Source organism: Perca flavescens, chromosome 2 (assembly GCF_004354835.1).
Source record: "Perca flavescens isolate YP-PL-M2 chromosome 2, PFLA_1.0, whole genome shotgun sequence".
Classification (NCBI taxonomy): domain Eukaryota; kingdom Metazoa; phylum Chordata; class Actinopteri; order Perciformes; family Percidae; genus Perca; species Perca flavescens.
In genome coordinates, this window is record NC_041332.1 from 22,541,411 (window position 1) to 22,566,098 (window position 24,688).

General features: G+C 41.3%; 1 protein-coding gene across 1 annotated transcript in view; it reads left to right on the top strand.

Annotated features, from left to right (window-relative positions):
• adgrl3.1 (adhesion G protein-coupled receptor L3.1) overlaps positions 1–24,688 on the top strand; it is a 116,390-nt gene that overhangs the window by 35,330 nt on the left and 56,372 nt on the right. Inside the window, exons 4-7 of the mRNA XM_028591577.1 lie at positions 907–1,120; positions 14,394–14,503; positions 21,693–21,707; positions 22,814–23,602. Of these exons, the coding sequence (XP_028447378.1) occupies positions 907–1,120; positions 14,394–14,503; positions 21,693–21,707; positions 22,814–23,602 (1,128 nt within the window). The remainder of the gene's footprint in view (positions 1–906; positions 1,121–14,393; positions 14,504–21,692; positions 21,708–22,813; positions 23,603–24,688) is intronic.

Consider the following 24,688-nt stretch of genomic DNA (forward strand, 5'->3'; position numbering starts at 1 on the left):
ATGACAAGCAAAACATGTCTGCCGTGAAAAAGGTCTGATAGCAGCACCTGCTGCAAGGTAAGGCATCCCAGAGGCAGAGCATATTCTCTTAAAGCACATTTTTGATTCATTTATACAAGCATATGTTTGGGTTGCAGTGTGTGTTGTCTTGGAATTTTCACTTGCCCCATCATATCCTATGCCTCTATGCGCCACAGATGAAAACTGTAGTGCAGAAGCTGTTGCCATTTCCCTTTGTAAAGATTGCCAGACATTCAGGTTATAAGATATCTAGACTTAATTAGTCAATGGCAGCTTGATTGCTGATTGGTCTTGCAGATGTTTCATCATCCAAGAGCATTCATCAGTTCTACTCATTAAACAAGCAAGGAAGCAAAGCAACAGCAGTAAAACGATCCGGGACAGATCAGTGGCTTCAATCTCATTGGAATTAATGGCATGTTTCCTATTTCGGTACGGTAAGGTGAATGTATGCATCAAATTTGCAACTTCTGAGAATAATTAGGTATTGCCATCTTTGAATAATATCTGCAGCACTAAATGCCTGTTGAAATTGCCAGGCAATTGCTCTCTATCTCAGAGTGATGTCTAAAACTGCTAACTGCAAAACAGTAATTACCAAGTTGGTTCACTTGCGACAGTGGACATGCCCTTATAAATTATCTTCTGTGGCGCTATTGTTTTCATATAGTGTGGATAATTAGTCTATATGACAAGGGTACAAATGCAGTCATATTTGAACACAATCTGTGCTTGTACAATTTAGTCCTCCAGTGTATATGTTTTGAAGACAGCCCTACACATGAGTATGCAAGTATGTCAGTAGGCAGGAGAGACAGTTATCATTATATCAAACTCAAATAATCCTCTCTGTACCAATGTGTGTTTGTGTGTCTGTGTGTCCAGCCTACGGCCGTGCCCCTATCCCCATGGCAGTGGTGCGGAGGGAGCTGTCCTGTGAGTCCTACCCCATTGAGCTGCGCTGCCCGGGCACAGATGTCATCATGATCGAGAGCGCCAACTATGGCCGCACCGATGATAAGATCTGCGACTCAGACCCTGCCCAGATGGAGAACACTCGGTGTTACCTGCCTGATGCATACAAGATCATGTCACTCAGGTCAGTGTACAGTGTGTGTGTATATGTTTGTGTGAGTGCTGCCAGGTGGCAGATGTTTCTACAGAGCTCTTCTGTAAAACGTTTACCTCATCCATTTTGAGAGGACTGTAGAAATAAAGTGGACAACCACAGTGAAATTAATTCGGTGTATTGCTTTGGTAATTGCGTTTGTCCAATGGTGCAGCTTGGTGCAAACTATACATGGCTGACTTGCGGCACAAAAATCCTTAGGACTTTCTACTCTTACTTTTTTACTTATTTTTTATAACATCTCTCAGTCCCATATATCCTAGCTACAGCAGTTGTGCAGTGTCAACTGTGCATTTAGTATTCATCCTGTCCCATCAAACAGCAAATAATAACAACATAAAAACGACACAACAGTGCAGCACACCTGTCAGACGTAGTGTAACAGGGAGAAGGAGAAGGAAAATCTGTGGAAACCAGTGTAACCGATGAGCCCCACCCGGTGCAGTTCTGCTGCTCTGCTCTTCCTGTACATGCAGCAGTACAATGCCATACAACTGTAGAACCTTATCACACAATGGAAATTACTCAGGTAACACTTCCTCTACAGCTGGCCAGTCTGATAGCCTCCTCTGCTAACAGTGCTGTTGGGAGCACAGCAAGAGAAGCCAGAAAGAGTGCTCCACAGAATTAGCAAGGTTTACAATACATGCTAAGTTTGGATTTTCTTTAATAGTATAAAATTCCTTGAGATGTTCACTGTACTAGTGTGAGATGCCAACAAAGCCATTAAGACACAAATCTCACCAATTAAGTGTGAGACTTGATAGATATGGTTAAGGTATCACAGCCAACTATATCCTGACTCCCACACGTTTACGAGTGACTAACTGATTCTCAGGAGCCTAAACTGGATATTATTATGAGCTTGATAGAATATGTAATTTAGATTTTTAGGGTTGTGGAGAGCACTTCTAACTGATATAAAGGTCTCATTTAACAAACATGTTATAAGGTATTCCAGTTATATTTAGACAAGCTAATTGAATAGCATAGCACACTTGCTTGAAGGAAAAAATCATTACTAACGTGCAACATAAAAACTAGCCTCAGCTAAATATTTTTTCACCAATCATCGCTGTAAAAATAAAATAATGGTTGGAAGACGTAATAATGCTGTGTGATTATGCCAAAGCTACTCTCATACCTTCGCTTTCTTTCCTCACTTAACTTTGCACAGCGGTTGCTATTCTGTTCTAAATGACAGATTTCATTAACAGGAGACAGAGCGCTGTTTTACTTACTGCTTAAGTGAACATTTTGTTAACACTTACCTGGTCAACAAAGATCTTATGTTAAGTTTTGCTGGTACTAGCTGTAATTATGAAGAAGTGGTCTTTTCATTTTATATTTTTCATATTGGTTTTTTATGCACTCTACAGTGCCAACCTTTTTGTATCAGGCAGGTATGATAATGAGCACTAACTGGAAAATAATAGCAGAACAAAAATAGCATTGAGTGGAAAGCAATGCTCGGTGTAATGAGACTGGATATAGAGTATTCATTAGTATCTCAATTTTTCAGATCACGTGTTACCCTGATTTTGAGTGCTCTTTCCTGCTGTCCCATTATTTCCTCTTTCATCTTTTTCGGTCTCAATATTGCGGTCATCTACCTCTCTCTTGCTCACTTCTCTGTCTCTCTATCAAACCACCTGTCTGTGTCATGTGGCCGTGCTCTGATTGTGATTGCTTTGGCCTGGCTCGGTCTCTGCACTCGCTCCGGCAGCTGCAGCTTGTGTGGCCCACTCTCCTACAGCCCTTGCCATCCATAATTTATACACATGCGCACCCACACACATGCATACACACAACATGTGCCACACACAGCATACACTGCCCAGGGGCTACACCAGACTTTAAGCTCCAATTAGCAGAGCCAGAGGCCAAACGTAACTCTTAAGGGATCCTCTGTGGAGGTGACTCAGACCGGAAACAACAGTTTATCACATATATTTTCTGTGTGTGTGTGTGTGTGTGTGTGTGTGTGTGTGTGTGTGTGTGTGTGTGTGTGTGTGTGTGTGTGTGTGTGTTTGTTGCAAGAAGCTGTGAGTGAGGCTTCGTTCATGTCTATGCACACAAAACAGTATGTGCAAAGACATGCTCATCCACACAGTGTGTTGTAAAAGCATCAGTGTTACACATAATGCAGTGAATCTTTTTGTGCTCATGCACATTTTGCTTATTGTGTGCACACTTGTTAATACGTGTTGAATGCTGTATTGGGGTTTTTGCACACATTGCAGTGGTATTTTTTTTTTTTTTTTTTTGCTTTTTCCCATACTCAGACACACCCCATCTTCAGCCTGTCTGGTTTCCACTCTCTCATTCCCTCTATGTCTGTATCGTCTCTGGTTTTCAAGCCCTGCTCAACTGGCTGATAAAATCAGAGCATGTTCCGCCTGCCCAGTGTTTCCTCAGTATCACATTCTCTCTTTGTTTTCCTCTCTGCCGCTCTCCAAGGCCAGGGAGTATGTGGGTGTGTGCGCACGTATGTTTGTGTATGTGCGTGCGCCCATACCACATAATTGGTCTTGATATCAAAGCCTCATATCTCCAGAGGGTCTCACAAGGCTTCTCAGGCAACCTAGAGAGGACCTGATATCGCTGCATTTCCCAGATTATCTCCCCATTGGGATATACTGGGTTGAAGGGGAAACAAAGCCCTGGCCATGAAAGTTACGCTTAATCTGTTTTAGCGATATCCTGGCCTCAGTTCAGTGACTCACTCTGTTTTATCATGCTTTGAACTGAAATGCCACTCTTTCAAAATGGCTACTGAGCATTCTTTTTTTTAAGGTCTGTTACAGCTTACTTCAATTTGAGTTAGGTTTTACCTTTATTATTTAATTAGGAAAATGTACATATGTTATGTTAATTTTTTATTGTTTTACTAGGCACACCCCACTGGCTCAAGTCGTGCCTCCACTTCACTCTATAATGTATGTGTTTTCCTAAAAAAATCTGGATCAATTTCATTGTGTTTTTCAAAGCAGCCGAGTTGGCTATAGCCGGGGTGTGGTTGGGTTGAGTATACATTAAAGTGTCACTAGGGAGAGTTATATCAAGACAACAGAAGCATTTGAAGGTTTGGGTTGTTCAATTCTGCACAGGGAGAAAGCTGCAAGCCAAAATGGTGGAATGCCTGCAAGTTATAGTGATCTGCTGGCATAAAAGTGACTTGATGGCTTCTACAGTGATGCTTAACAATGCACTCCTTGTCCCTTACTGATACTTGAGTGCCTCATGGACCGAGTACCTTTCAGCGCACTCTCTCTCCATCTCACACACACATGCATTCAGGCACTTGAGGCTGCAAGTGTGGACACTGAAGAATGTGTAGACAGTGCACACACTCTGTTTTGCTACCGCTATCGCAGCTACCATGTTAGAAAATTACTTCTGACTGTACTTCAAACAGACCCCTCCCACACACACACACACACACACACACACACACACACACACACACACACACACACACACACACACACACACACACACACACACACACACACACCTCACCGCCTCTCCCACTGTGTCATTTTGTTTGCCCTTGCCCCTTTATTTCTCTCTCTCTTTATTATCTCCCTTCCCATTCCATTTTGAAGAAGTCCCTCAACACAAAGGGAAACCACTTTGACAAGAAAGACAAGACTGAGGAGTTGTCCCCCCTTCTCTCACTTGCTTTTGGAAGTGTTGAATAACAGGTTTCATTTATTATTCTCCTATCTGTCACTCTTTTGATATCTTAATTTTTTATCACTCCATTTCCTGTTTTTTTTCTCCCCACTTCTCATTCCTCAAATTGCTTCTCACCCCCTACTTCTCACCCTCTTTTTCACTTTTCCTTTCTCCCTCACCATCTGTTTTAGTTTTCATCGCCCTTTCCTGTTTTTCCATTTACTTTTTTCTTTCCCAAGCTCAGGGGAAAGGTTGAGGCTGAAGTGCACAAGCTTAATGGGGTGCAGTGTGTTGCTCGTATTTTACAGTATGTATTCTATATTTTAGCCCTATCTTCACGAAATTGGCCAACTTGACCAACCGGAGGTAAAGGCCAGAGAGAGATCCAAAGTGTCTGGATTAAACCTCAGCCTTCAGTGGCCCCAGGGAACCTAGGTGCACGATCAATCTAAACACACAGCTATGCACCAATGTGCACACACGCACACACGTGCGCACACATGGGCTGCCCACACACAGATGAATACACATGCATGCATTCATGAACAGGCTTACTTGCTCATGTATGCATGCTCACACACTTGCCCACATACACGAACACACACTCAGAGAGAAATTGAGAGAGTTGCTCATCAGTTTCCAAGCTCGGGCAACTTCTTCTGGCAGCCTGTCTCTTTAGCACGGAGTCTCAGCCTTCAAAGCACCAGGCTAGTGTACAAGTCTGTGAACCCGTTTGTGTGTATATGCCTGTGTGTGCACATGAGTGCATTTGTGGTTGTATGCTTTTGTATGCGTGTGTGTGTGTGTGTGTTAGCAAGCGTGCACCCGCACGTTTGAACCATTCACGCGGGAGACTGTAAAGAACCCTCTGAAGTTTTTTTTCATTTGACTCTGAATTATAGAAAACCACTTGAATCATAGACTACAATCTAGTGCTAGCCATGTGCTGCAGCCCAGGACTGTGTAACCACTGAACCATGTCATACAGTCTGCCACTTTTTTGTGAGGCATACCTGCACTTCATCTGTCTTCTCCATTTGAGTCTAATCCAACTCTGTATACAGAGGAAAAGGAGGGGGAGGAGGAACAGATAATGACAAAGACACAGATACATTTAAGCTCTAAACCTTACATAAATCTTAAATTTTTTATCATTATTTGAGCCCAGTGACTCCAACTACAAAAAGTTTTGCACTGAGGCAGTGAGTACTGTATGTGTGTGTGTGTGTGTGTGTGTGTGTGTGTGTGTGTGTGTGTGTGTGTGTGTGTGTGTGTGTGTGTGTGTGTATGTGATGTCTTGCAGAGGTGGACTAACTAGGATATTTACAACTATATCTTATTATATCTTGTCTCTGACTTTTTCAGTCTCAGTCTGTTCACTCGTCTTCTCTCCTCTCTCCATTAACAACCATGCTTCCCACTGAATGAGGCCATATCTGGAAATGTCCCACTTAATGTGTGTGTTGGTGTATGTATGCGTGCATGTATGTGTGTGTGTGTGTGTGTGCATGTGCTGCCACCCTCATATAGTTACCACGGATACAGGAGATGCCCTGCAGCACCCTGGGGGCCCCTGTCACCCTTGCTCAGTGCGGTAATTAGGGCCCACACACACACACACACACACACACACACACACACACACACACACACACACACACACACACACACACACACACACACACACACCTCTCTCTTAGAACTTAAGATACTTGGAAGATGGACAGATTCTGGCACACAGTCAGTCCTGAAACACATATACAGAAACTTTCCTTCAGATATGTGACAGCAATGACACAATTGTTCCATTGTCATCACATAATATTATTGTTCCATACACATCTGTATTCTCCATCCACCCATTCATGCACCAATATACATTCACCCTGACTGACAAACCTCTGTATTCCAACATGTCAAAGTCTCCACTGTCTGACCCTTTTCTCCTGTCGCCAAATCATGCTGATCATGCTTCACCGAGCACCTAAGCTATATGGCTGCCTGAGAATGGTTTGACAATGGTCTAGACCCCTCTCTCTCACACACACACACACACACACACACACACACACACACACACACACACACACACACACACACACACACACACACACACAACACACACACACACACACACACACACACACACACACATCCAGAGACTAGCATGTGAATCAGTGCCTCAGACATAGACAGTGACTGACTTGATACTTTGACATTGACACTGAAGCGCAAAACTAAACTAGGACACAACAGCCCTCCTGCCCATGCACATACACAACAGAATGCCTTTTTTGTGCACCATGAGGTGAGGCTGACTAAAACTTACAAGACAACGTCTTTGTGTGGCGTGGCTCCGTCGTCTTGGCGGCGATGGTGTCTTACACGCTTTCTTGCTTTTCACCAACCAAGAGAGACAGCCCAGCTGTCTGAAATGCTACTCGTCTTTTAGCTTTTAGGAGGATTTGGAGTTTGTGCAAGCAGGTGGTCTTGGATTAAACTGTGGAGAAAGAGGTGTCACATAGAGAAATGCGAGAGCATGCACGCACGCACGCACACACACACACACACACACACGTCAGCACAGGAATGTTGATAGGTGGAATCAGGAGGAAGACTCCCCGAATGTGGCCTGGAATCGGATGACATGGAAGTTGCCATGGTTACCAGAGGAAGAGAGGAGAGACGGCGGAGCTCAAAAACTGTACTTGGCGCGAGCCTGAACACAAGAATGAGGCCATATTGTGTTTGTGTGTGCATTGTGTGTGTGTGCCTCTGTGTATAACACATACTATATTATTCATAATCACTTTTTTCCTGTAAAACAGTTCAGTCGCCTAAAAGATAATGTTCCGTAGAAAAAAATAACTAAATATGATTCACCATCACCATTAAAATAGGTTAATTTTAAAGTCTAAATTAACATACGTCACATATCCCGTTTCTATCCAGTTTGTACAGGTTTGTACTCATATACTCGGGTATACACGGAGGTGCAGTTTGTTTAACAGAAGTACATATCCATACAGAATATACAGTATTAATAGTATACAAAGTAAGTACTGCATGCTGTATGTCAAAAATGACACTTGATATGTTCAAACGGAATGGGAGGGAAATGGGAGAGAATTACATCCTCCAGCCAAATATTAATAATGTAAGACATTTCAAAGCTTTTTCCCAGGAGGGAAAATGTTATTTTACCTGTGGCTTGTCTGACAGGCTGTTCGAGAGCTGACGGAAATGCATTGATGGACCGTAGTGGCGTGCATTAGTGTTTGTGTGTACGCATATGTGTGTGCTTGTGTGTATGTGTGTGGGAGAAATTGAACGAAAGAGACAGATCTGTCATTTCTTCATAAAGGTGGTGTGGTGGTGCTGGTACAGGATGTGATGCGTCTACTTCGCTATACCCTGTTGTAGACATACACACAAACACACACATAAACACACAGACACTTGTCTTTTGCTCCCTTTCTTTTACCTCTGTCAATCACAATCCCTGCATCACTCTTCAATTACTTACTCCATCCCAGTTCCTCTGCATCCTTTTTTATTCTTCCTTTTCGTCAACCATTCCCATCACTCCTTTTGTCCATCTCCAAACAGCCCTTCTGTATATGTGTGTATAATCAGCCAGTAGCAGCAGAATCTAATTTGTTGTGTGTGTGTGTGTGTGTGTGTGTGTGTGTGTGTGTGTGTGTGTGTGTGTGGCCTAACAGCTTTTTTCTCCTGAATAGAGATGCAGTAACTATGATCTGTCTGCTGTCAAATGGTTTTCCTGAACTCCTGCAGGTCATAAAGAGCCCTGTGAAATCATCTCTCCCATTAACAGCCTTTTATTTGATATTTTTATAACTGCTCAACTCCCTCTGCTTAATTTTTCCCAGTTTGGGGATTTAATTAAATATATTTTAAAAATGTGTTACAAGCTTTTAAAATCTATCTTTTTCTTTGTTTGTTTTATACCATTGTGAAACAGGTTTGAAAATGATGGGTTTATGTATGAGTCCAACTGTCAACAGCAGAAAATGTTTTTCCAGTCTGATTTACCTCACAGTGTGGGTGAACGAGGCGAGAAAAATACAGCGGTCACATTATGCGCGCCATTAGTCCATATTGCATGTTCCGACCGTTGCACAACTCTCAGAGGGAGCTCCACCAAGATATTTCTGAATATTCTGAGCCATCAATGTTCCTGCTGGTTTGAAGAGAGAAGCCAAAAGATGCTCAGTAATGCAGTTATGCAACATGTTGCAAAGTGGTTCAGGGATTGTAAATCATGTTCTTGAAAAATATCTTGACTGTGTCCAAAATGTCTTTATTCACTTATTCACTACTTCTTATATAATATACACTGAATAGAGTCACAACCCTGCACTGTAAATTCTCACATTTATAAAATTTAATGCATTGCATTGTGGTATTGTTGGCAGAAAGTTGTGCACATGCCATTGGCCCTACTTTTGTGTACCAGTATGGGAATGTTTGAGGGAACTATGTAGTACATACATTTCACACATTCATACACATTCTGACATTAAATAAAATGGTGGGCGGTAAACATAGCGCACAATATATATGGTTCATAGACACAGCCTTTGTTCTTCGTTAAATGTTAGGAATTTTTAGACAGCACTCTATCATACCACATCATTCTGTCATGTGTATATTTAGAGTGTTTTGTATTAATATTAATATTTAATCAGGACTTAAATGATCAGACAGAAACCAGAAATTCCAGGTTCTGTTACACATAAAAAAAACATAAAACATAAAAAAATTAATTAAAAAAATCCCACTGACATTAGTGACAACGCTTATAACTAAAAATACAACCTCAGAACAGAGCATTTGCACCCATTTCGAATTATATCACTCTATTGAACAGGTGTTATCAGCCTCATAGATATGGGTTAGAAGGGGACTGCTACTCCTTAAAGTAGGTTCAGGAGGCCGTTATCTTCTATTGCTAACTGTCACCAGTAGCTTTGTCAGGTTGTTCCGTTGTGAATTCAGACAAAACTAACGTTATATTAATACTGTATATATACATCAATGTGTATATGTATGATGTTACTTGGTTAGGTTTAGGCAACAAAACTACTTTCGGAAAATATTGTGGTTTGGGTTAAAATACTTACTTTGGGGCATTAGTTAAAGTACACATATTATGCTCATTTCAGGTTCATAATTGTATTTTGAGGTTGTACTAGAATAGGTTTACATAGTTTAATTTTCAAAAAACTTATTTTTGTTGTACTGCACATTGCTGCAGATCCTCTTTTCACACTGTGTGTTCAGGTCTCTATTTTAGCTACAGAGTGAGGCATCGCACTTCTATCTCATCTTTGTTGGGAGGCACACATGCACAGTAGCTAGGTAAGGATCACATCAGCTAGCTGTTTGTTTCTACAACTTCAGTTAGTACAAGGCAGGATTAGCCGGGATACTCACTCAAACAGCATGGAGTTTTTTTTTTTCCAAGTTTGTATGCGTGTGGAAGCACCAGAGCCACAAAATTTAAAAAAAATTTCATAATATGGGCACTTTAAGAATGTTACATAAGGAACTTTACCTAAGAAAGTTAACTTGTGTTATTTAAAAAAAGAATTTCGGATTCACACGGTACACGAACATCGGTCTTCCGGATGACACATCCACCAACCCAACCCAACCTCCTTACATGCAGTTTTGCTCTTCATAGACTTAACCCCAATCTCCACACTCACAGAATCACAGCTTTGTGGCGCGTTCCCGGTAAGTCATTGAAGGTTTAGGGCTGCATTTTGAGCACGTTATCAACACTTTTCATAAGCCCGCATTTCTACAGACTTTGCCTTCATAGTGTTGTATCGTTAAAACATGGGGTTACCATGAAATTCTAGACAGGCACAGTTGTCTTATGCTCATTATTTTGACTAAAAAACAGTATTGATGTATTTGTAGAGAAATACAAGGATTGTAAAGACAACATGAGCTGAGCAATTGCAGCAAGTCTAAAACTTGACCCAGGTAAGACAGTTGCCATATGGTTCCATCTGTGAATGGCAAGTCAGAATGACATGTCATATCTATTGTTTGATATCTATAGTTGCCGAGATGTTTGACTCTACTTTAATGTTGATTCCAGAGGACTGTGCTAAGGCTTTGTGCATCACTCATTCACGCTCAGACACCTCTTTCAACTTGTGAGGATTAGTTCCCAGCTCTCACTTGCTCTGTAATTATATAGTTCTTCAAATCTGCACTCGAGCACATGCAGCCGGATGCACACACACTTCCAAATATTTATTCCGTCTTACATCTGCTCGCAGAACCATGCATGTGCTAGCACATATGCACACACACACCCACCACACACACACTCCATCAGCCAGCGTCAGCCTCATCAAATCATCAGTCAGTCAGTTATGTTTATATGAGGGATAGAGATGGAGACGGAGTGAAGGGAGGTCTGCCAAACAAAGTGAAAAACATCAGACAATAACAGCAGCAGCACCCACTGCAGCATCGCAGCTTTCTCTTTCCCTGCCTGCCACAGCTCGGCTTTGTTAGTGAATAGTTTGTTTGAGTGTTTGTGTGTGTGTGTGTTGCACATTGCAGGGAAGAAAGCCAGCAGGCAAGGCAGTATTCAGGCCACTGTCTTGTTTTAATGTGGTCATGCTAATTAAAAAAGGAGCTTTTCTGCCAACAAGAAAAACACAGGGAAATATAGGGCTATTTCAAATTTTTATTTTTTTATTTTTAAAATAATAATAATAATAAAAATAGGATCCAAAGGTGTGTGTGTGTGGGGGGGGGGGGGGTGGGTGGGGGTGGGGTGTGGGAGGGGAGATGCAGAGAGGACGTGACTTGTGAATTTTTGTTGATGTTTTAATTTTTTGCTAGGCTGCTGGATAAACACATTGGCAGAGAGCGAGAGAGGAGAAGGAGGTGGAGGTACTGGGGACATAAGGAAGTCTTTTTTTGATCTGACTCAGACTACTGGCTTAGACAGAACGGTGACGTCAGCACAGGCTTTACTAAGGATGAAGGGATCGAGGGAGAAACACAGGGAGGCTGGAGAAGACGCCCTGAGGGAGGCAGGAATGAGAATGATATTAAGGAGGGAGAGAGGACAGACAGAGAGAGAACGAAGCAAGCAATAACAGGCCTACCACATATATCTGGGTGTGACTTCGGAAACTGCAGCTAAGTGGGTTTAAGACAGATAAACAGACGGAAAAAAACAGACAGTCGGAATGAGAGACAAAGAAGGAGGAACAGAGAGGAATAATTCCTTGGCGGGAAGGATGAAGACAAAGGCTGAAAAAGAAATTGCTTTATTATCTTGGCTTAGAGAGTGTGGGGTGAAGAAAAGGAAAGGTTGTGCAGACAAAAATAGACAGAGAAAGAGGGAGTGATAGTGGAGAGATAGAGCGAGCAAGAGATTATGTCAAATCTATGCTCTATACCCTCTCATTTAAAATACCAGTCAATAACCTTCAGTGCTTTATAACTCAGCCGTGAAAGTCCCAGAGAACGGAGCCTTTTTGCAGGAGCATAAAGTAGAAATAAATGGACACACATACCCACAGCTAGTGCAAAACCTACATTTTCTCCCTTTTGTTTTTTTCAAACACATTTGCATCTTTTTGTTCTTCTACGCTGCCTGTTTTCTGCATCGGAGCTTTTTTAATGTATTGAATTTCACTAATGTATGCATTCTGTTGGCTTTTTGCGATAACTTTCTGATGTCATGTGGTTTCACTGCCCAGTTCACTTGGATCTTTTTTGTGTCAGTTTGAAAACCCTTCTTGGTGTTACAGTGTTCAGGGTTTTTCTCCTTAAGGTTTGTGTGTGGAAATAATTAATCCTACAATAACGCCCATGGGGCACCTTTTTTAGTACGTTTTTAGAGAAGTATGTAGCTCTAATCGCTTGTCTTCATCTCCCAGTGATGACATCATAATTACAGGACCTTTTTTCGTGCTAGCGAATATGTGAGGTCATTAAATCTGGTTTTTTGCTCTGATTCACCATTGTGGGCCAGCCAGTCGTGTCCATTGGTCGGTTTTGTGAGCAAAGTTGTGGCGGCGTGTCAGTTTGTGTGTTCCCCTCAGTCCACAACTTGCACTGATGACAGGTGACCGATGATGAAGGTACCGGGGCAAGAAATTAAAAAGCACAGAGGCGAGAAAAATGAAGGGACGGATAGAGGAGAGAAGACTGGCGGGTATTGTTATTAGAATATGACAGACAGAGCAACACATAGAATTTTAAACCTTTTTAAACTCCAATAACCCCTCACTTGACCACAGACGCACCGGTCAGCAATAGACACCAATAAACGTCATAGTAAGTGGGTGTGTAGTCTACATTGGTTCTCTGTAATATAAGTGAATATTGAACCAAAAATTAAATTAGCTCTCATGCATATTTTATTATGCAAATTGTTGAAAGATACTGTAGGAAGAGACTTGAGGGGTTTGACATGCTCATTAAAAATATCTCAATGGAGGAATCTGAATATTTTAAATGTAAATGTCGCCTGTTTGACAGGTGCGCAGAGAGGGAAAGAGGGAGAGACAGAACAGTTGTACTAATTGAAAGAAAATATTCAGATGAGTAGAGAAATGGCTCATCTGCCTTCTTAAAATGGGACTTTTCTCCTCATGTGTTCTTTGTCCCTAGTCTTGCACATGATATATTCTTCATTCACGTAATTTCAATAATTTATTTCAAACCAGTAAGCGTCATTGAGATAAAGTGGCACTGCAGTGGGGTTAGCATTTTATGTTATTACAAGTATCTGTAATGATAATATACGGGCTCCAACCGTACCCCAACAAATCATCGTTGTTGTGACGACTGACCTTGACATGTTTAACTACAAACACTCACACATTGTCATGATTGTTATAGCCGCACACCTACATGCATGCTAACCCAAACCCTCACAGGCACATAGTAAATATACATAGTGCGCTGCCTTAAATAGCCTGTGTTTATAAGAGTGAGGAATACTTACCTTTTTGTGTGTCAGAGGAGAGGGCCCCTTGATAATTAAAATTAATTATCTGGAGCAAAATACTCTTAAAGCCATAGGTTATTGTTCTCACTTACACACACACACACACACACACACACACACACACACACACACACACACACACACACACACACACACACACACACACACACACACACACACCAGAAGTGTCCTTGCGCAACTCCTCTTTAGTAGCCATTGTGTACCACCTTGTGTATGAGTAAACTCAATGATTCCATTAGTTTAATGCCCACTCCAGGTGTACCAATAAGGACACATTGTCTGCTATATTGTCAATCTAAAGGGTCCTTATACACAGATGAATTTTGAGTTTCAGGATGAATGTAGTGAATTATATGAGGATATAATACATCTCTATATAACATCACGTGTCAGAGTCATTGTTCTGTATTAAAGAGCGCTTTGGATTTCAAAAGACACATCATGTGCATCTGTCAGTGGGTGTTTGTGAGCACATCCGTGCATCTGGATGTGCTCAACTAACATATCTGCTTCTTCCCCATGTAGATGCAACAACCGTACCCAGTGTGCGGTGGTGGCTGGGCCAGACGTCTTCCCTGACCCCTGTCCTGGCACATACAAATACTTGGAAGTCCAATATGAGTGTGTCCCATACAGTAAGTACCCCCTTTTTTTTTTTTTTTTTTTTTTTAAATGTAACATTTCTTGACCTCCTATCTCTGTGATGCCACTACTCATATGTTTGAGTATACTGTGTCTTCATTAACAACATTCATCCACATATTCTGGATGTCGGTGTAATGTGTCTGAAATACTTTAATAATAATAATTCTTTAATTTTAAGATCTCGATAAATGTTTGCTGTTTTCTAAAGTTAGTTTGTGAAAAGCCTGCAGTTTTTCATACTGATTTAATAATAATAAAAAAAAAAACATGCAGTTTTAATCCAAAATCTAAATCTGTAATCTGAGTGCCACTCTCACTTTACATGGGAAACTATGATGACACCGCTCACTGGGAAACTCCAAGGGAGGAAGGATGAGAAAGAAGGATGGGCTCTATTGATGGCAGATGGCGATATGACCTTTGACCACATGATAACAGACTGGGGGGTCATATTCACTGGAGTGAAACATTCATGGGACATGGTCGATAAATTTGCCACCTGTGAAACTTTTTTTTACCAGTATAGTTTCCCCCAAAATCTAGGTTACAGCTCATTGCATAATAAATGCATAAGAGTTCAGGGTGGACACTTAGTAAATCAAAGACATCTATTTGTCCTTGATGTTTATTTCACACTGCATTCCAGTTTAGAGGATTTTTTCAAAGGCAAAGCTTAAATGCAACTTCTGTGTCGGTTTTATGATAAAGCTGAATGTCAAGTGATTTCCCCTCTCACTACTCTTCTATTACAACATGATTATAATTGACTTTGTTCACATGGAAGTTATATTAGATTTTTGCCAAATGTTGAAGACTGAAGACCTTGCCAGAAGACAGCCAAAGCTTAAGTTATAGAACATATAAAATGCTATGAGAGAGGACATATTACTTAATAAGAAAAAAGAGGCCCTGAATATAGTAGAAAATACACAACGCTGAAGAACAATTTAATAATAGGCCTCCTGCAATTAAGTGGCAGATTCCAAACAACTTTCAAATAAAAATAGGTAATCAGTCTTTGTTATAAATATAATGTTGAACTGGATATGTCATACTACTCTATACAGTATTACATTTTACTGTATATGGTCTCTTTTGTAAAGCTCACAGAAACATAGTTACAAGAGGCAGTGTGGGTGTTGTGAAATGAAAATGTGTCTATTTTTGTACATGCAAAGTGTTTATCTTACTGATGACATTTTTTTGTTTGCTACAAACATAACTGCTGTGGAAGTCATAAAAGACACACAGAGTTAGAGTTGAGATAAGATATATTTAGATTAGATTTAATTAAAGCAAAAAAGTTCATCTCCAAAATTCAAGTCTTTTCTGTTTTTTTGCCAAAAAATAGTTGAAAAAGGAGACTGACCCTCACTTGTTTTTAATACATTTGAGGTGAAATCTTGTTTAGAATAAACTACCTTGGTTTTAGTTATTGTCATTACAAAGCAAATTTGCTTCTCATTAAGCAGAATTTGTTTTATGTGATTTAGGGAAACTTTTGATTCCAGATATCCGACCAGTTTTCTCTCTCTTCCAACATTAAGAAATGTGTGCAACTGGTTGGAACAAATGTTTTGAATTTTAGATTTTGACAATTAGTGCTGCACAAATCACAGATCCTTATTGTGAGTCCGACATCGTCTGAGTGTACAGCCTTGGCACCACGGTCCATACAGACGGCCAAGGTGATCTCCCACACTAAAGCATTCAATTATGTCTGCCTAAACGGCTCTTGCCTGGCGTCTAGAATGACCAGCAGATTAAATAATAGGACTATCAGAGCCCTCTCTGGAGCAGATGGAAACACAACCTGATACCTGCTTAATGCTCCACCAAGTGCGCGTGCACACACTCGTACACCACACACACTGCAAGCATCAAAACGGATGTGTGTCAGTGTGTGTTTTCACTCTTGTCTCATCCATTCATTTGAAACGTCTGTGCATGTTCTGTCTTCATCTTTGTTATAACTGCACGGCTGAAAATACAGAGCTACGTATTTCATAGATTAATCACTGGAAAGAACAGTAGCTCAGGCACAACTGAGGGCAGTAGGAAGACGAGTTGCACACTGATCTGATAAACAATGGGTCCGTCGCCCCCTCCCCCTGCAAAAATAGACAGCATCTGAAACCGAAGTCATTAGAGAGCTCAGCTAACAGAGGGAGGGACATTGAGAGATGGAGCATTGGAGAAAAGGATAGAGGAGCGAGAGATGGAGCATTGGAGAGAGAGACAGATAGAGAGAGCCTTTGACAGTACATTATTAGTTTTTGTGTACTGACTAAGTGTTCAGGCTGGATCAGGTAGCGCTGTGATACACTACCTGGCTCCTGTGGGTTTGTTTCGCCATGAGAAATGTTGCACAGCGTTGCAGAGAAAAATAAGATGTATAAAGGTTAAACTAGTCATTAGATACAGTGACTCCACACTTTACATTGTTTTATCTGAGAATACCTAAAGCTTTACATGGCAGAGCCTTGAGCCCTCATATCGCATCCTTAAAATATGTATGAAATCAATTTTCTTTGAAAAATAATGTCTGAACTTTAGAACAAATACTTTTGCTTGCTGAGATTCAGGCCGTAGACCCAGCCGTCTACGATCAAGCTGGCGTGCTTGACATGGCAAATCAATGCTGTCAGCGGCGTAATTGTAAAAGATACATTTTGCAAGACGTGAAGCGGTGATATGCCTTAAATCAAGACTGATCAATAAAGGAGGCTTGTTTTCTGAAATATGTGTTCTCAAACTGTCGCATTCCTAAAACAATTTACAACAACTTTAACAAATCATCATATTAACATTCAAAGGCAGGGTTGGCTTGAGTGCACTTAAATGTCTGTAACATCAAGGGACATACATAACTCAAGAAGGTGTCCCTCAACATTATCACACACTGGTAGGGTTGTAGAGTGTAAACATCTGACATTGAGGCCAGGTGTTGCTAATTAGAAACTGATTGCGCAAAAAGAAAATGAACTGAGCTCCAAAGAGACACCATAGATGTACTTTCCCTCAGCACAGATGTTGAAGTAGGGCTGTTGTGTTTAGCACTACATAGATATTGTAAACAAATCTCAAAGTGGGTTGTAAAACAGGTAATTACATTATGTACGGTTCAGTTTTCTGGGAAATTTTGCCCCTCCACCTCTCTTTTTTTTTTTTTTTTTTCCTTTTTTTTTTTTGGCTCGCTCTACCTTCACAGCTCTTCATCTCTCCTCCCTGCACTGCAGGTTTTTGGCTCTTTTCCAGAGCTAAAATCAAGTGCTCTCTCGCTTTCTTTCTCTGGCTCTCTGTGGTATGAGTGTGTGGCAGTCGTGTGCCAAACTAGCCAGCTAGCATTGGCAGTAATTAGCCACCTGTGTATACTTGCTCATTGCACTGCAGGCAGACTATAAATATCCATACATTAGCACACTACTGTACAAAGTATATCTCCAAGGCAGCTCTCACATATCGTATCTAGATACATTTAATCTCTACAAATACACTAGTGCTGCAGAAAAAGATATATGATGATTTGGATTGTTTCATTTATGGTCATCCGTTAAAAAAAAGAGCCGGGAAACGCTTGAGATTATGTCTATCCCTTATCTCATCTTCAAGCAGCAGACCCTGGCTCTCCAACTGTCGTTATGAAGCAATTAGCCTACGACCACATTTAGCGTATTAATCAGCAAAGCCAGTGATATGTTATGCAATACCCATGCAGTCTATTTTAGACAATAGACGTGGCTCAGTAGGAGAGCTAATTAAAAGATAAAATCACCTTCTTGTCTGTCCAGTTAAAGGCTTCTGTCAGATTGGACCCTCAGAATAACTTCATCATGATAACATGAGAAGAGCCATGTGTATGTGTGTGTGTGTGTGTGTGTGTGTGTGTGTTTGTGTGTTGTCGTGGAAACAAATGGTTACAGCCAGGATTCTGTCCTTGTGTGTGTGTGTATGTCTCTCTGTATGTGCATGTACAGTATACTGTAGAAAGGAAATGTTTTGTTTCCCAGAAAGAGCGAAGGAAGATGGATAGGAACCAAAGAGACAGAAGGAGAGAGACAGAGCAAGGGTGCGAGAGAGCGAGAGCGACAGCTGAAACAGAGATAGAGAGAAATGGGTTAGACGAGGCCAGCAGACGAGGAACAGAAAGAAGGAATTAACTGATAAAAGACACAGTGTGAGAGGTGGACAGGGTCTGGGTTGGCGGATGTGGTGGAAATACAGAGGACGTAAGGGAGAGAATGAACGAGGAGAAAGGCACAGCGTGACACGACGAGAGAGAATGGCAGCAGGTGAGGATGAGGACATAAATAAACAAAAGGAAGAATGGAGAGAGAAAGATGAACATTGTCTGTGTCCATAAATGACCTTGGGCTTTAGGTGGCTGAGCTGATTGGTGATCTGAGATAGCAGCGGTAAGGCTGCTGTCGCCACTCGTCAGCAGGAACATGCACACTTGTGCGCGCCCCATGCAAACGACCATATTACACAAACTCATGAGCACACACACACACACACACACACACACACACACACACACACACACATACCATCTTTCCTCCTAGATGAATACCTCCTTAATAAACCATATGCTTTCAATAAAAATGCTAATTATCTTCATGCCGCACAACAGTCAGGTTAACACAGCTTCTGTGTGAGTGTGTGTATGAGAAATAGAAATGGAAAGAGGAAAAAAAAGGTACAGAGCAGTTCCTGTGACTAAAGAAATAAAAAAGTAAGATGTTATTCAGATATTAATGAATATGAAACTAGACAGGCTACACATTGTCACAACAGAGTATTTCTGTTTCTGTGTTATTTTTCTGCTATTGTTTTCTAATATTCATTCAAAGTTAGGAATAAATGAGCAAAATGGGTTTTTCTTTGTAACTGCAGAAATAAACTATTCAATAGTGCAGAATACGTGGTTTTGCAAAAGAACAGTCAAAGATACAGGATAGATAAAAACATGACACACTTCTGCAGAATTCAATTATGAATTACATTATACATTTTTTCTCTGGCAGTGCATTAGCAGTAACACAAAAGACCTCTCGTCTTTTGCATCACCTTGCATACTTGAGCTAACCTTAAGAAAACATTTAAACAAATGTCTCACTGACCTATATTTCCTCTGTCAAATATTGCACACTGAAAGATGAATGATTGATTTGTGAAAAACATTTTTATGCCCTTGTCATGGAGATTAAAACCAGAGAATGCCTCTGAAAAAGATCTTGCAATGAGGTCACTGACTGAGGCATCCGCTAATCTAGTGAAACAACAAGCAGCGATACAAATTGAATGACATTTGTTTGACATTTGGTGTGCCATTTGGTGTACTTGTTGCCGCCACACCTTTTCATTTTAAATCTATTAGATGCTGGCAACCTTGAACTGTTTTCCTTTGTGTCTGGAAGGTTGTATAAGGTGTTGCAAAGTTTGTTGTTCATTGTCGTTAATCCCCGTCGTCTTGACCACAATGTTCCTCTTTGTATTGTTTAAATTGCATGGTAACTGGTGTGGCTTAGCACAACTCCCGATAAATAAGCAATCTCTAGAAGGAGATTGTGTTAAACCTAAAATGTGTGTGTGTGTGTGTGTGTGTGTGTGTGTGTGTGTGTGTGTGTGTGTGTGTGTGTTTGGTACATCAATATCTGTAGTTGCATCGCACATCCCCCCTGCTCTGCACAGACACACTATCTGCTGTCTTTCCCGGCTTTTCTCACAAGGGAACTGCTTCCTCGTGGTAAAACATTTCATATCTTCACTAGTAACTGCATGCACACGCACACGCACACACACACGCACACACACACACACACACACACACACACACACACACACATTTTAGGTTTAACACGATCTCCTTCTAGAGATTGCTTATTTATCGGGAGTTGTGCTAAGCCACACCAGTTACCATGCATTTTTCATGAGCCTAGGATTTAATCGTTGCTTGTGTTTGTGTGTTTGTGTGTGTCACATGTGTTTGTGTATGTCTTCTGGCGATGAGTTTTGGCTGTAATTGGTTAAAGAGTTTATGCATGTACTGTGCAATATGTAGTGCACTTGTGCTATATATAAACATGTCCCATACAGAAGTTCTTCCAAATGTTTTTCCTCTGAGGACTCTCCTCTCCTCTCCTCTCCTCTCCTCTCCTCTCCTCTCCTCTCCTCTCCTCTCCTCTCCTCTCCTCTCCTCTCCTCTCCTGGGAGCAGTTTCATTCACCAGGTCTCTAACGGTCTTGAGAGACACAAGGGCACTGCCTGCAGGATTAGGTTTCTGCCATGTTCACATTCCACTCAGTCCCCCTGGGAACAAGGAGGAATGGAATTCATATGTTTGAGAGGCTTCAAGCTAGTGTGCAGATTTCATTGTGGGGCGGCATGAGCAACCCTCTGTCGAAGCTCTAAGGATAACACTTTAAATATAATAGACAGGGAATTGGTGTTGGGGTTGAAGCAACCCAGTGAATTCAGTATGCTCCCACCTCCACACACAGATGATTGTTCACTCATACACAGAGTCACACAGAGTAGGTGACATACACAAAGTGTTAGATCACCTACTGTGCATCAGAAAGCATTTTAATGTGCCAATTTTGGCTGGTCCACTGAAATGCAATCCCAATATCAAATCAATTTTCTGGTTTTCATTGCTTTGTTGCTATTAGCGTACATTAAAGAGCTCATTATCTCAGGTCGTTTTGCATTGCTGTATTTTGTCCCGCACTAGGGATAGGGCCGCCATAGACATATACTTTACTATGAATCTGTTTATTTGTCTATGTGTGTCATGCTCTTGTGTGTGTTTGCCATCAGTATCCCTCTCCCTCTCTCTGTTTCTGCATGGCACGTGTGTGTCTGTTCCCCCATATGTGTTTGTGTGGGTGTGTGACATACGGTATGCAAGATGCATTACTGTCAGATAGCTTCCCTGTTGCAGTGCAGTCTCCTCAGACGCTTACGTAACGTTATTACCAATCACACATGGAGAGCATCCTGGCACTCTCACAAGGTTAGGATGAAATATGAGAATGATTATGAAGATCCGAGATTGTATTATCATGATTTCCTTATTATTGCATCATTAATCTATTTTTGTCTCTTGTCTCTATCTCTTTCTTTGTCTGTCTCTCTTTCTTTTTTCTTCAAATCTTTTGCCTATGGCTCATGCAGAAGTAGAACAAAAAGGTAAGTCTGTGAAACAAGCACGCCCACATTCACACATGCTCAAAATCCAGGGATGGGTATCACTTTTTGATGCCGGCGCCTGAAGCGTTTTGTACCTCATGGCAGAATGACATCTCTTTCAAAGTCACTGCTGCTATTTTAAGACGGCTTGATCTCAGCATATAGCGGCAATTTAGAAACACTGGTTCTCATTAGACACACTCTAGGCCCATATTATTTCATGGTGTTGCATAGAATGTCGCTTAACAAACTCTCCACAGGCCAAGCACATTTTTATGAGAAGCCAATGAACAGAGAATTACATTGACATTTAATATTTCAAATGCTTCCCCATGATATGAAAATTGTGCCAGTGCTTTGAAAAGCCAATGAAAATGCAATCAATATTCCGAGCCCTTTGCGTGGGATCTGAAATTGTTATTGGTAAGAATGGGAAAACCACAATGCACATCTGGCTCGTCTCTGTGTGAATCTGCAATGTGTGTGTATGTGACAACATTCCAGTTAAATTACAAAGGTCCCTATGACTCCGGTCGCACTGGCTTCCCAGAATTTACTATGTCTCCCACATCACTTATAAAACATGACCCCAGTATTCAAAGATGGGAATACCGAGAAGGGGGAATGGGAAATGAATTATTGTAACAATTGCAGAAACAGCAGGCGATAAAAGACGTGTTTGGCGCTACAGTTGGTTGCTCCTGACAGAGATAGAAAGGGAGGGAAAGGAAGAAAGAGCTATGAGACTAATAAGGAGCCGGGGAGGGGGGGAGAAGTGGGAATTGAGAGAAAGGGAGGGAGGAAGTAGAACAAAATGTGCCATTTTCTCTTTTTCTCTTAGCTGTGAGAGCAGGGCATTATCTGTAGCAGGCATGCTGTTGCTGTTCTTAAGAATGACAGTGACTATACAACATCCAAATCACAACACAGTAAGCCTATCGTGTCATCGTCACTCACTGGTGGTTAGGTTGAGTTAAAATACAATTTAGCATTCATGAAAAGAGGGAAGCATTTCACAGGCAGAAAATCTAGAGCGAATAGTTGACATTTTACAGCGACTGTATAAAAAGGTATCTAATGTGAAAATGTTGTCATTTATTCCTCAGTATTTCTCTGCCCTGGCATTCTGCGAGGAGTGTACCAAAGTGAGCATCTCTTTGAGTCAGATCACCAGTCCGGTGCATGGTGCAAAGACCCACTGCAGGCCTCAGACAAGATCTATTACATGCCCTGGACGCCGTACCGCACGGACACACTGACAGAGTACTCGTCAAAGGAGGACTTCATTGCAGGCCGTCCCACCACCACCTACAAACTCCCACATCGTGTGGATGGGACTGGTTTTGTCGTCTATGACGGCGCACTGTTCTTCAACAAGGAGCGCACCCGCAACATCGTAAAGTTTGACCTGCGCACTCGCATCAAGAGTGGTGAGGCCATTATTGCCAATGCCAACTACCACGACACCTCACCATACCGCTGGGGCGGCAAGTCGGACATTGACCTAGCAGTGGATGAGAATGGACTGTGGGTGATCTACGCAACAGAACAGAACAACGGGCGCATCGTGGTGAGCCAGCTCAACCCCTACACCCTGCGCATTGAAGGCTCCTGGGACACCAGCTACGACAAACGATCGGCATCCAATGCTTTCATGATCTGCGGAGTCCTGTATGTGGTCAAAACCGTCTATGAAGATGATGACAATGAAGGGACAGGGAACAAAATCGACTACGTGTACAACACTGATAAGAGCAAGGAGATGACGGTTAACATACCGTTCCCTAATTCCTACCAGTACATCGCTGCAGTGGATTACAACCCGAGAGACAACCTGCTATACGTGTGGAATAACTACCATGTGGTCAAGTACTCGCTGGACTTCGGCAACAATGGTAGGTCCCAATTTTGAACACGAGTCCTCTGTTTTCACCTCTTCCTCCTGCTCTTGCAATTTCAGCTTAGTACCATGTGTTATAGGAAGAACAAAGATGCAGGTTTTCCCCACTTTAATTTATTGGACAGGCTGTGATGTGATTTTTTTAAATCCTCACATGGAACACCTTGGCATATATGTAATGCTTTTAATATTCATTCATTTTAATATTCATAATGATAAATTAATTTTTTGTTGTGACATAAGGAATACTTACAGCCACTAATCTTCCTCCAATTAATAATTCTGCAAAATGACTTAAAAAAAGAAAAAGAAAAGCACCATCTGTGCTGTCACGGTTCTCAATTATGACTGTCCCCCCACCACCCCGCCTACGGTATCTGCACAAAAAACAACTAAAAAAACTTGAGAATACTTTTAGAGCTGTTCCTGGATATACCAGTGTCATTTAAATTGTAGATTCCTGCAGAGTTTCTATTTGTGGAAATGTTTCTGCTTTAGTCAACCAAAGGATAATTCACAAAGACATCATAAAGTCAACCTTGATCTACACCTTTAAGGGGAATATATCTCTAATGATGTTATGCTGAGCCTTACGTACTGTAAATGTCTCTTGCCTTTCTACTCTACCACTTGCCAGCCTTCTCTTTAGTTTTCCCCAGCTGCTTAACATATCGTAATGCATTCCTCGAGAATGGAGCCAGGAGTGTCTGGAGGGAGGAGGAACTGATATCGCTTTCATACAGGACATCCACATATGATGACAATCTGAAGACGCTTCAACCTGTCTTTGAAGGTTTTTTTTCTTTTATAGTTGACCAATTGTTGAGTCAGCTGTCAACGGTTTATCTTTGGTTGTCTTTGGTTTGGATAAGACCCAAATCTGCAAATTTAGTAACACACATATTACCATTAAAACACAACATCAACGATAGCAGTCGTTTTTAACAAACAGCTTTGATAAACTGTCTGCTGTTTGGTGCTGTGAAGGTAACATACAGACAAGGTTAGTGACTAGCCAGTGAAACATAGTGGAGCAGTTAGGTGCTAAAAGCCAAATATTTCCATAAGGGGTTGGTAGAGC